The sequence below is a fragment of the Bemisia tabaci genome, chromosome 7 (assembly GCF_918797505.1).
Source record: "Bemisia tabaci chromosome 7, PGI_BMITA_v3".
In the NCBI taxonomy this organism is placed as follows: domain Eukaryota; kingdom Metazoa; phylum Arthropoda; class Insecta; order Hemiptera; family Aleyrodidae; genus Bemisia; species Bemisia tabaci.
Genome location: NC_092799.1, coordinates 42,054,480 through 42,068,011, shown reverse-complemented (window position 1 = coordinate 42,068,011; position 13,532 = coordinate 42,054,480). Strand labels below are relative to the sequence as shown.

Below are 13,532 nucleotides of genomic sequence, written 5' to 3'. Positions count from 1 at the left end.
TGAATCTGGCACGCCCGCGTGAAGTAGTACTCGTAACACCAAATGAGAAGTTGTAAGAAGCACGTTTGGTAGAGTGGATAATCGCCGGTGCACAGTTTGCGCGCTTAAAATTCCCTCGTTTTTTACGCCTCTGTGAAGTAGAAGTTACATTGTATCTTCTCACCTCATAAAGGTTTTGGACGTATATTACACGTCTTGAGGCTCTAAAGTCCCTATGGCAGCTATTCACAGCTCCAGTTTTAAGCTTTCAAATTCCCAAATTGTTAGTTTTTTATAATGGATGTGTCAAGAAATCGGTCCGGGCGCATTTTTCTGTATCAGCATGTAATAGTCTCTAGATGAGCTATCTATAGAAAATAACTACTAGCTAAGTTTTTAGCCACGAAATAGCGACTGATCTTGCAAGCTGGCAGCACTGTTTTTCCCACATTTAGATGCAACAATCGGTTCTTAGATTGTAGAATCGATATTTATAATTGATTTAAACGAAGGAATCATCACTATTTCCCGGCAGTAAATAATTTATTTCATAATGCGGATTTGATGAAAGGCGAGCTCTTCAAGCAGTTTTCATCCACCGATTTTCGAAAATACATGAAATGCGGCCGAATGGATCTTTAGATACAATTACAGTAGACTCTGGATTATCCGGCTTCGTATTATCCGGACTCTGGATTATCCGGATCGATTTTGCAACCATGTAACTACGTACGCATTCCGATAAGTGAGCGGATCCGCGGAGAAGCGGTCGCAAGGCATATTGGCGCCTGCAAGTCTGAAGGAATACTTCACGCATTGCACCAAACAGTGAGGTCGGCGTGGAACGCACTAGCGCCTACTACGTTGCATAAATACTTCTCGCATTACGCCAAACGCAGTGCAGTCGGTTAGTTAGCCTAGAACGCACATTAGCGGCTACAAGACTGCATGAATACTTCACTTCACGCATTGCGCGCTTTAATCGTCGTATTGTAATTCATCGTTGTCAGCTACCATTCACAATCACCATTGAGTCGTTCAGTTTGACGTTAACCTTTTAAATTCGTGTTGGTATGTACATGATGCATACATAATAAGAATACTGTGGTGTTGGTTGGTGGTGTTTGTGTTTACTATTATTATCCAGATTTATTTTTCATCCGGATCGGGCCCGGCACCAATTAATCCGGATAATCCAGAGTCTACTGTACGACTAAAAATGAACACTTTGGGAATTAGATATATAACAAGCAGTGAACTCCAACACAATGTGTTGATAAGGCGCGTCATTAACTCGCACATATCAACCCCTTTAGTTTTCGTTTACAGAGATTTCAAAAAAGGCAAGCAGCACAACAAGAGAATTAACGATCCAACAGTGCAAGGTCAACGAGGCACCTTGACGAGACCGTGTATTGTAAATCTAGAAAGCTATTCGAACAAATTTAAGTTTTTTGATCTGCCTCAAGCAAAATCTTATCAGATTCTTGAAGAAAAGTGCTACGGAAAAATTTAAGCGAAGAAAGGAAAAATTCTGTCGAACTCCTAGAAGATAAAGTCGATTTAAAGGTATTTTTGGGCTAAAATACCCAAATCACCGGTATTATAAATCCCGTTATATTATTGAAAAGAGATTTATACTCGATATAAATGCAATTGTATTAAATATGTCTTGATTTTTTTATTTTAAACGTCTTTTCATGCAAAGAAGCTTAACCATGTCCATGCTTTATTCATTCATGAATTGAAAGTAAGCAATCCACATCCCGAAAATCTACCGATTTGCCGTGAAAAATTGCAGAAACTTGATATATCAGGTCGATGTACCCACTCTTTGAATTTACCAATCGATTTAGTGAGTGCACGTATGTGAAAGTCAAAATGCTATAGTCATTTTGGGTGCATTCATTTTTCATGAAACAATTGTAAGTAATTTCAATCCCGAAAAACCATACATTTTCCGTATAAAATCGAAAAAATCAAAATATGTCGACTCCCTGACGTGAAAATTAAATTCTACGTGTGAAAATACTTATGTATCGATATGCTGAACAGAATGCCCGCCTCTCCTCGTAATTTACAAACCGTTCCTATACTCATCTCAAAATTTTTCTCAGAGCTTTGTGTTATTATCAGCTTCCATTTAAACCCCGGTTTGATGGCCGAATCGGCTGCCCAAAAAGCAAGCCATTTTTGAAGGGCTCTATGAGAAATTCGTGATATTATCAGCTCTCAGGAAATCACCCCATGGGTAAAATTGCTGGTATAAATTTTCGAGAGCTTAAAATAATCGTATTCAAGAAACTAAGGCATTAAACTATGGAGTCAATTTCGTTTTAATAATGTAACGGGATTTACTTGTCTTCAGGTCAAAACTCATACAAGGAAGCCCCTTGCAAGAGGCTAATTTTTTGTAATTTCACTCAATTTTTTCTCCTTTTTATAATTGAATTGCTTGTCACATTCTGAGGTCAATCATATTAAATTGTAATTTATACATTTCTTTTTTTTCCCCTTCATTTTATTTTTTGTTTGGAGAAGTTTTGTTGATTTCTTCGGATTTCGAATACTGTAACTTCTCTTCTATTTGGCCGATTTTTATGAATGAGACCTCTTTTAATTCGTGTTTCAACGGAGAGTAAGGAAAAAATTGCTAAAAACTCGCGAAATAATTTTTTCGAAAATTGGGCGAATCCTAGCGTGACGGTGAAATGGTTAATGAAGCGTAAGTAATTGGGCGAGGAGCTGAGGATCCCGGCCTAGCTTGGCGACCGTCATTAGCTATTGTTCGTCGAGACGCCGACGCAGTGATCAGGAGCGTGGGGAAGAGAGGGGTAAGTGGATTCCTGTATGAGCCACGTTTAGCTAATGGTCTAATGAGTCTCGAGGCTCATCACAGATTGCACTTACACAGATTGCACTGTATTTCTTAGTTTTAATAAGAAATAAAATATAATTCTGTAAAATTAGTAAATAAATACCAAGACAATTATTCAGGATGTCAAAGACTGACTGAAAACTTTTTATTAACCTCATATGATAAAAATATTATTATCAGCTGACACTGACATTGTTGTCAGATGAACAGCACTATCAGAGCACGGGTACCAACTTTTGAAAAGTATAACAGAGGTTTGGAGATCTGTCAAAGCAACGTTCTGAACAAAGCGGAGGAGTTAAATTCTCATTCCGAGAGTGCCGACCTGCTCAGCCATCCTCGAATCAATTCGCTTGATTCTGCTTATATATGCATATTTTAAATCAGCGCGTCGTACTCTTAGGCTTTTTTTAAGAAAACCAAGTAACGTAGACTCTTGGTATTCACTGCACATAAACTAGAGAGCCCCAGAATGAGAAACAACTTTAAATCATAATTATTGACGGATAAATAAACTTTTTACACGCTTTGGAAAATCTCAGAAGTTCGCGGTAGTCACTTTTCGGTAAGGAACTAAGGGACTCGGTTATTGTATCGAGCAAGGTTCGAAACGATCGCAAAGGCGGTATACTACGTATACGCGCCAATAGCAAAGATTATGCACTGAAACGAAACTATTGTTAAAATTACTTAATTAGCAATGCTTCCAATGAACTCCTAAAACGAATGGAGGCCACGACGAATAAAAATGGGTACTTCCCACCATTAAGTGATACTTTTTCTAGCGTATGGTGGTGAAATTACCAACGTAGTAGTAAACTTATTACTCAACGGTGAAATACCACCATTATTGGTTATGACTTATGGCTAATACTAATTAAGAGACTGTACGAAGTATCACTAATCTGATAATTTTGATAATAGTTTTTTCTCAAGATAGATTCGCTGTTTTGTTCCGTTGCTGCACCTTCAGTTTCAGTATTTGGCTCAAATACAAGAAGGGATGCTATCCTCAGAAATATGAGCAAAATGTCACCAACGTCACTTAAAAGACACGCGCAAAACATGTGTAAAAAATAAATAAACCATCAATCTTCAACAGGAGGCGCAGAAGTGAAGGGAGCGTGAGAAGGCGGGCCGTGATTCGTTCGGTTTTACTGGCGTGCTAAGGAAGAACGCCGTATGAGCCTTCAGACGTTGCCAAGTTTCCTTAGATAAAAACCATATTTATTAGAAAAATGGTGAATATTTTCCCCCACAAATTTTCATACAATTGTGTACGCAATTCAATCTAAAATATTTGAAAACTTAAAGAAAAAATATGTATGAATGTTGTCAAAATACATATTTTAATCAAGGGAAATTTGGAAACTCTTAAATGTTCATGCGGTGTTCTTCCTTAGCACGGCGGTTAGGTGCTCTGGTCTGGTCTAAATATTCATTTATAACAACCCTCAAAGGCGGCTGAGTGCTCGGTCGAAACAACGCGGGGGCGTGGTGATAATTTGTCAAAAAGAAGCACACCCGAAAAAACGTTCCGAAATCCTCCGACACCTCTCGGGATGGAATTCCAATTTCGACGGGGCAGGTCAGACTGCGTGGCACCGACTCCTCGCAACACTCCAGTCCCGTAAATTTGTCTTCGGATGATGTGCATTAGTCCATCCCTCTGCATCATTGCTCATCGTGCTGTCCGGTCCAAGGGCATTCGGGACCTCAGTGCGAAAGATCAAAGGAATTCGGTTCGTTCGGTCGCCGGCACTTGAAAATTTAACGATTTTTTGCCAAACGGAACTATGTACATTCAGACATGAGCCCCAAGACCCACAAGAATATATGCACAATAGGGCTCACGCCATAATGCACTTAGTTCCGTTCGGCAGAAATGCGTTCACTTGTGTTTCGATTTCTTGAAATGGATGAGTTCTTGAAGGCATTAAAAATCTGAACAGAAAATTTAAAAGCGTTTTACAAAGTATGAATTTTTCTGTTAGTGGGAATCGCTGAACCAGTTAAGCGCAAAACCACCCTTAATATCCAGGGTATTTTTCACCCTAAACAGTGTTGCCACGTGTAACTTAGTGTTGCCAACTTGCGAAAATCGCTACAGACCTTGCGACGGACTCGTCACTGCACTTCACTACTATTTGGACCACATTTTGCAATGAGAAACCACTATTTGTGGCTCACTTTAGAAACAACATATAAACCATTGGTTTCTCTATGCAGAAAGGTGCTTTTACAGAAGAGCCAGAGGTGGTGGTTCCTTATTGCAAAATGCAATCCATTTCACCGGTACCACCGAGAGCGGTTGAACGGCCTCCAGTATCGAGAGGGGACAGTGACCCCTCTGAACTCGGGAGTAAGTGCCCAAGAAAGGGGGGGGGGTGACCGCGCAATTACGAGGGGTTCATTAATGAAAATGCAACTCTGAAAATTGGTCCGAACTCGCTCGGGGAGACCGTAAAACGTATTTACCGTAGGTTATGGCAGAACAGTTTTATGGAGCTCTTGCGGAGCGAGAAAGGGTTCATTAAATATCGACGATGGATAATCAGCCATACACGCGAGTTGCCACTGTTGAATCATAATCAGCGCCATCTTTCTTCACTGTATGCGCTGTTCGTTAGTGTGCTGGTCGAAGTCCTCCCCCGACCGTCAATTTCTTCCAGTGATGTGGTCTGCTTTGCGATATATCGATTTATCTGCCTATTAAACCTATGGAGAAGGATCGACTAACAAAGTGGTCGCAACGAACGTCTTAATCCTTACGATCGAACGATCTTTTACCTCAGCTTTAAATGGGAAAATATCGAAAATCGATCATTTACACCTCGCCACTGATTTCTACCTTTCTGCGCCACCCGGTTCCTCCTTGGTTATCACACTTCGTAGCCGCGAAATTCCTTGCCAGTGGGCTGATTATTGAAATTGATAGACAGAGCAATAGACAAAGAGGGTTTTTAAGGTATTTCAGCAAGTAGCAAAATGTGCTCGATATTTTGATGTTTTCTTACTCCCGCCACAGATTGGTTGACTGATTGCTCTCAAATTCGACACCTCTGCTTAAGACCACTCTTCTTGTATTTTCCTTTACCTTCACTATCACCGCTGTTGGATTTGACCTCTCGACTCAGAAATCGTTTCTTGATGGTGCCTCGAGCAAGGAGATGAAAAGGAGGGGACCTAAACCTAAATCCAGCCACATCGAATTGGAGTGAAAGAAGTGTGACCTATAATCTTTGCACTTCGCACTCGTATCTTCAACGGCGGCGGCGGTCTCGGGAACCAGTTTTGTGTCGACTCCTGTTGCCTCCCTCACCACTCATCGCTGCCGCCCCCCCCCCCCCCACCCCACTATCCTTCCGCCACCGTCCTGCTTAGCCCTGGTCAAATAACCCTCGAGATTCATAACTATTTACTTATTCAACTAATTAGTCTGATAAGCTGTGTCAGATCGAGTTGATAAAGTCCCAAGTCCAATCCCAGACACTACGTTGTCAGTTTTTTTTTTTTTTTTTTTTTTCCCCTTCAAATCTCGTCCACAAAGAAAATGTCATCGTCCATGGGAAAATACATCGCACCGCCGAGGGACAAATTGCTAGTGGTTTCATTTTTTCAAGTCAGTTCAAAAAGCGAATTTAGGCAAAAAACACTCCCCGAGCAAAGATTGAGTTTTTAAGCTCATTTGAAAGCTAGCAAGAGCCTGAGAAGTGCATCTCAATCCGACAATTGTGAGCCTCTAATATAACAAACTAAGACGCCATTTAGTTAAATATTCCTTCAGTTTTCGTTCAGTCCTTGGTTTTCCTACAAATAATACAAATAGCTCATATGGAAGCTGTGTGACCGTGGAGCAAAGAGGCTCGATTTGCGCTACTAGCACAAATTGCATGACGATCGAAATGTAGGAGCAACTTAATCTAGTCTCCGAAATTATAGCGATCACTTGATATACTTATCATGCTTACATTTTTTGCCAAGTCAACTAATTATCGTGTGTACTCCGAACTAATTTTATCATTCAATAGTGTTTGAGAAGCCTGTAGCTAACTTCAACATGTTACGAGGAAGGCTCTCCACTTGGCAACACAAAATGATCTGTCCTCCGTTTGAACAGTCAATCCCCAACTCACTGTTTACACTCAATTCGTCAATATCATTTCTTCCTTTCATCTTTGTCTCATTATCGTTCCTGTACTTTTGCTCTCAGTTCTTTAGTTTTTATGTAAGCCTTATGCCCCTCTGGATTTGATTTTTTAGTGTCATTGATGAGAAATTAACTTTCCTTCCCAAATTTTTCGTTGCCTTTTTTTCTCAATCGATTTTAAATAATGACCAATCATCTGTTCATCGACCGTTCGTAATTGTATAATATCATTTTATTGAGACCACGTTTAGTGCGAGCAATCAAGTGAACGTTGAAACTACGAGCAATAAAGATGATTTGTTTTTATTCAGTTTCTCCTCTTTTCTCTCGGAAAGGCGCATGCACACTTATAGCTTTGCTCTGGTCTAGAGCAATAGTATATACTAGAGTATGAACAGAAAATTATCCTGATGTGACCAATGAGCTCTTTCAGAAGTCATTATCAGAGACGGATAAAAGCTCTGGCAGAAAGGGAAAAATGTAAGGGCATGCCGTAAGAAGCTGTGAGAAAAGCATTTGCCTTCATTTTGCAAGGTAGGCCAGACAATATCCTGCAAGCTTCAATAGTTGCATTCTCTGAAATGTAAGGATACCGATCAAAATATACCTTAATCAAAAGCGCGCCCTCTCTCGCATCAAAGTTTTATCACTCTTAATTCTTACCGACCTAAAAATTAGCAACTATCTTTCAACTCCGGTGCCTTTTTTTATTCATATCGAGATAAGTGTGCATTTCCAAAAATAAAATGAAGAGAACGTATGCCGATCTTCAAATCTCTGTTAAGTCCCTTCTCTAGCGCTTATCCACACTGAACGCCACTTCAATTGGAGATTTCGTTGGATATATGTATAAAAAGATGAAATTTAAACTGAAATGTGTTTTTTCATCTTTTTAACGCGCAATGTGCATTTTAGCGAGTTTAAATGATACAAGTTTAAGTTGACGGCCCATCATGCCCGCGCTGAAACTACGCATGTGTACCGTAGGCACAGCTCCTAGAAATTATTTAAAGTAGTCTTGACGCATAATTACCTGAATTTTTCCCGGAAATCCATGCATTGCAAAACAGAATTTTAAGTCTCCTATTTTATGTATACCTGAGCGTCGCGCTCCGTTGCATCGTCACCAACAACGATGCCGGATTCCGTTTCAAAACCATCGATACATTGTAAATTTTACCCACATACATCGAAAACCAGTTCGATTCGACAACAATGGCCAGCGGCCATGGGGGTATTATTATTAAAAAGTATTGTTCGGGTCTAGAGAGAGCGCGCGCAATTCGTATATACCGTGTCCACTGATAACAACTACAACCATCTATTTCCTTTTCCGTTAGTTTGAGGCTTCTTATCTCGGTTCTGCCAACTTTTTAGTGTATGCCCTCTCCCTCGCACTGCCCCCCTGTATCCTCTATTCTCTGGGGTGCCCCCCCTCCCCGAGCCCCACTTCGTCTCTACCCGACACACTTGCCGCGTTTTCTGCGTCACGTCGCGTTGTGGGGACATGCTTTTTCCCGCGACGCGCCAAATGGAACTTTAAGCTATCGTTGATCGGTCGAGCGCTTGGAACGGAGCGATAAACTTTCTGATCGATCGATCGTAATCACCGCCGTAACGAGAACCTGTCAAATTTATGACACAAAATCTTATTATGCATGTGTGTTCACATTCATGCTTCCTCAATTTTATGACTCCTCTTTATTACTTTAGTATGACTCCAACTGCAAGCGCTAATAATGATTGCGTATCACGAGCTGAAGTTCGAAACCACCTAACTCGATTTCAACGTTCCAACATTTCCGCGCATTTTGTGTGTTTCCGGAAATAAAATTAATCACAATCTTGGCTTGGAATTTTCTCTGTTTTTTTTTTTCTTTTACCTTTTCTCTTTTTGCGGCCCATGGTCATCCTGTACAAAATTCAAGCAGCAAATGTTGACGATTTTTTTTTTTAAGAATAACGCACACGCGTGTAAAAATTTTGAAACGTTAAAGTTGAGAAATGCGCTGCCCATAAGCTCCTCTGTATCATTGGATTTGTAATTTTCTCCTACATTCTTAAAATTTAGTCGAAAAACTATAATATGTTACCAAATATTTCCAACAGATATCTGCTCCTGATGGAGTAGCGGTGCTACCCCTTGCCCTCGCCGAGGGTAAACTTAGTTATTTCATCTTCTGGTCAATCAAATATTTTCTTTTTGAAGAATCATTTGCTTCGTACTTTCAACCTTTTTTAATACATAAAAAAAATCATGGACCTTTTTGAAGCAGCTATTGTAATCTTTTAGTTATTTTCCTAAGGAAACTATTCCTCATTTCGGTCTTATAAAAGTATGCAACAAATTCGTTGTTCAGGGTAGTATAATTTTACAATTTTTCTCCTCTCTATGAGCACCTTGCAATATTTTCCTTCTTGTTGATTCCTCTCTTATCAGTGACGGAATTGTTATAATTTCAGTAGATGAAGTTTCGTATTACTTCGAGGGTAGAGAATGCGTGAATTGCGGTGCAATCTCAACCCCTTTATGGCGGAGGGACGGCACTGGCCACTACCTATGCAACGCCTGCGGCCTGTACAACAAAATGAACGGAATTAACAGGCCCCTCGTGAAACAGCCACGAAGGCTGGTTAGTACATTTTTTCATCGATTGATTGATTTGCCCGCCGATTACTGTTTTCTCTGATGGAATTGTTTGTTGAATGATCCCTTCACTTGGAAATTTTTTTCCCAGCAATAATGATACCTACATCAAAATTGAATCTTATCAATATATCATGCTTAGTCTAACTCAAAGTCTCGGGTATGTCATCCAAAACCTAGGGTACAATTTATAAAATACCCTCAGTGAAAGGGGTGGAGGAAGAGAGTTGCGAGTGTTGTGAGTTGTAAAAGCTTTTGACTTCCACCCTTAAATATGACCAATTTTATCCTCAGAGTCTCGGCAACGGCGCATTCAGCAATTTGGCAACATCGGATTACTCAATTTAAACCTATGTCAAATAATCGATTCTTGTCAGAGCAACTGGCCCCTACAACAATCGATACATTTCCATAGGTTTAAATGCTGGAAAAACAATGTTGCTGATTTGCTGGATCCGCTAATGAGTCTCGGACATTGATCATGAGACTTAACCTTTTTATAGCATGTAAAATTTAGAAAAATAACGCAACCGTTTCCTCTTTTCTTACAAAATGAGCATTCACAGAAAATGCTCTGTTTGAAGAAAATAATTTAACCAGAGTTCTTCCTAACAAATAGGATATTTCAAGCTGGGAAAAAATATTTCAATGTAAAGTGATTTATGTGTGCAAGAAGGTAAGTGGACATCTTTGAACCAGTCAACTATCTCTCTTTTGTTGTTTTGACTTTTTTCCAACCCTGTGGCGCACATCTTTTTACTTCTATTTTGCAAAGGCTAAAAGTATAGGGGGCGGGAGGCACAGTACGTGAGGTAAGTTCCTTGTAGTCCACGAAAAATGATCTCCACAAAAAAGGAACGGCACATTTGATATCTTAACCCAAGGAAGTGAGATGAAATATGAGAAAAGTGTTCAATAAAACTTGAGCGGAGATTTTATGAAGTTTGCCCGAGTAATTCTAAGAGCTCAAAAACTGATTCTATGTCTCGTGTCGTCCCCTGTGGTTGTACATACAGCATGATTTTGACATGGAATTTTTGGGATTCAAGTTCGGTTCCTCTTCAGCATTTAATTCGTGATCGGGAAAAAAGCAAGCAATGGTTTTTTAAATTATTCAGAACCATGCGACGCAATTTTAAATCAGCTCGGTACTAAGATTTTTTATTTCCTCCCCTGAATTTAATATACCCATCCTGAGGAAATGAAGTGCTTTATTTGGCACTTATCCTAAAATAAAAATTTACATTTTGCTAATCTTTGAAAACAAGTTTACCACTTTAAGAAGAATACAAATGGCATTTGTTCTACCTAGTCAATTGATAAAAATAACCTTATTAATCATAGTTACATCGTCAGTCCAGAACTCTGAGATACATGAGAGGCTCACTGAGAAAAGAAAAACCCAGGGAATTATTTTTAACCCATACCCTAACCAATAATTTTACCACCAATCTCGGTAAATTTTTTAAAGGTACCTAGTATTTATAAAAGATAAATGACCCACAGCCGATGAGTTTATCGCAAAAGCTGTTTTCCTGATCTCGAAAGACGCTGAAGCCCTCCCTTAGACGAAACAAAGTGTTGAATGTGACCGTGTATTTTTTGTGTCCTGACTCACCCAGTGTTACCAATCGTGTTGCATTCCGTCATGCCCGCTCTCCGAGAAGTTTTGTGTGTGCACGAAAGGAAAATTTGTCGGTAAAGCATGTCCAAGAAGTGATGTCCTCAACGCTCGTTTCTCCTGCGACGTGGCTCAGTACGTATTTTTACGTTTCAATAGCGGCACAAAAAAAAAAAAAAAAAAAAAAAAAAAAAAAAAAAAAAAAAAAAAAAAATTGTTCTACGCTTTATCGACTTTTCAAACGAGTCCAAACTCACAAAGCCCACACTGATACTGATCATCAAAAACTCCATTTTCTCTTAAAAAAAGGAAAATTAATGCGATTTTCATTATTTATTCTTTAATTTTCCGAGATTCCCTCTCCAATGAGAAATATTTGATCTAAGACCCCTCCTTTTCCCATTTCATACGAAATTCTTGCCTATAAAACGGATCAAATGTTGTCTTTTTGCGATGAAAAAAAAAAATCACAACTGTAAAATTTCAGTCAAATGCTGATTCAAAAGTGAAAAATCTTTCCATCCCCTCTCCTCTGGACAAACTTTCGTCCTGCGGTGGAAATTCGATCGGTGGAAGAAAACATAATTAGCCGAGTTACCTATCAAAACCTAAATCGAGGAAGGTGACCGTTTAGTTGTGGCTTGCTTTACCGATGAACCGTTATTTTCCACAATAAATTCTTAGAAAAATAGAATAGATTGAACGCGGTGAGTTTGTGTTCTGAACTTTGGAATTGAAAAAAAAAGAAGAGAAATGAGTAATGAGAGTGAGTCTCCAAACGTCCATTTTGAACAGAGGCAGATCCAGCGATTTGCCAACACCTGATTTCCTCCATTTAAGCCTATGGTAAATAATCGATTCTTTTCGGGGCACCTGGCCCCTCCAAGAATCGATACATTTCCATAGGCTTAAATGGAGGAAAAACAAGGTTGCCAATTTGCTGGATCCGCCGATGATTTTGAAAGTTGGTAACACTTGGGTGGGTTGTTGAGCCGAGTGAAATACATAGAGCCTTTGTATGAAATCCTCCACGAATCCCTAGCCGTTTGCAAAAATGATGTGAAAAAAGGTCGCCGCGTCGAGTGGAAAAGTCGCGCGAAAGGAAGAAGTTGACGGGTGGTACGGTAGCTAAAAATGTCCGAAAGGAGGGAGAAAAAGACTTGTGACGAATGCCGTAACCTTTTATGTTGCAGTGGCCTCTTCTCCAAACTTAGCGGGAAGTGAGGATTATTACAAGGGCTCGGTGTATATGACTCATGCACCTTTGCATTCGATTTACCATCAAAGGATACCGAGTACTGAAGAGAAGGGCCAGCGCCGCAATAATGTACGTATTTCCCTATTTTCCATCATCCTTTCATTTTTTGTCTTTCGTCTGCTTCCTTGTATCGTTTATCACTTGCATGTGCACTCATATTTGGACCGAGTTTATCAGAGAGAAACCTATACCCTTATTTTCGAAAAAAATTGAGTTAAAAATGTTTTTGTCGTTTATTTTCTCTCGGCAAAATCTGAGAGTCGAAAGAAAGAAATTAGTTTATGAAAAGAGGGGTTAAAGTTAACTTTCTACATTGAGCTTTATGCAGGAATACAACTTCCAACCTCTTTTTCTCAGTTTCAACTCAATGTGGGTTGATTCTTCTCTGGTACACTCGGTCCATTTGGACTGCATTTTGCAATTTGGAACTATAAATTCTGGCTCTTCTGGAAAAACACTTATGTGCATAGGGAAACTAATGGCACATACGTTGTTTTTAAACCGGGCTAGAATTTATAGTTCCATATTGCAAAATGCAGTTCATTTCATCGTCTCCCGAATGAAGGAACGTAACTCCTTTCCAACGTTGCAATGTTGACTTAAACAATTCAATTTTTACAGGAATGTACCTGACCAATTTTTAATCAAAATTTCTGTGATTTTTACATAAGAGCAGAAGAAAAATCAGTGACATTTCCAAGCTTTTCCTAGTCAAAATGCAGTTTGCGAGTGGAAATTTGGCAACATTGAAATGCGGTTACGTTCTTTTGTGAGGGGACCGACGATTTGTGGCCGTTCGCGGGATTTAAGACAAAATTGTTTATAACATGCATCGTCGCGGGATTTAAGACAAAATTGTTTATAAACAAATGCATCAGAGGAAAAAAGATTTAAATTTTCAATCTTTCATTTTGGGACTATCAATTTTTCAGATTAAGATGTAAAACTACTTGCAGCTTACTCTTTGGAATCTGAAATTGTTTTTCGCTGAAAACTCAG

The 13,532-nt window shown here is 39.4% G+C and overlaps 1 protein-coding gene across 4 annotated transcripts in view; it reads left to right on the top strand.

Moving 5' to 3' along the window:
* The window catches only part of LOC109032980 (uncharacterized), a 43,150-nt gene that overhangs the window by 20,511 nt on the left and 9,107 nt on the right, over positions 1–13,532 (top strand). Inside the window, exons 5-6 of one of the 4 annotated variants that reach the window (XR_002008978.2) lie at positions 9,471–9,640; positions 12,469–12,602. Coding sequence is in view for 3 of the 4 variants with exons in the window: in XM_072302584.1 (XP_072158685.1) it covers positions 9,471–9,640 (170 nt within the window). In the remaining variant the exon portion in view is untranslated. The remainder of the gene's footprint in view (positions 1–9,470; positions 9,641–12,468; positions 12,603–13,532) is intronic. The other 3 variants (XM_019045349.2, XM_019045345.2, XM_072302584.1) reach the window with 3 other exon arrangements.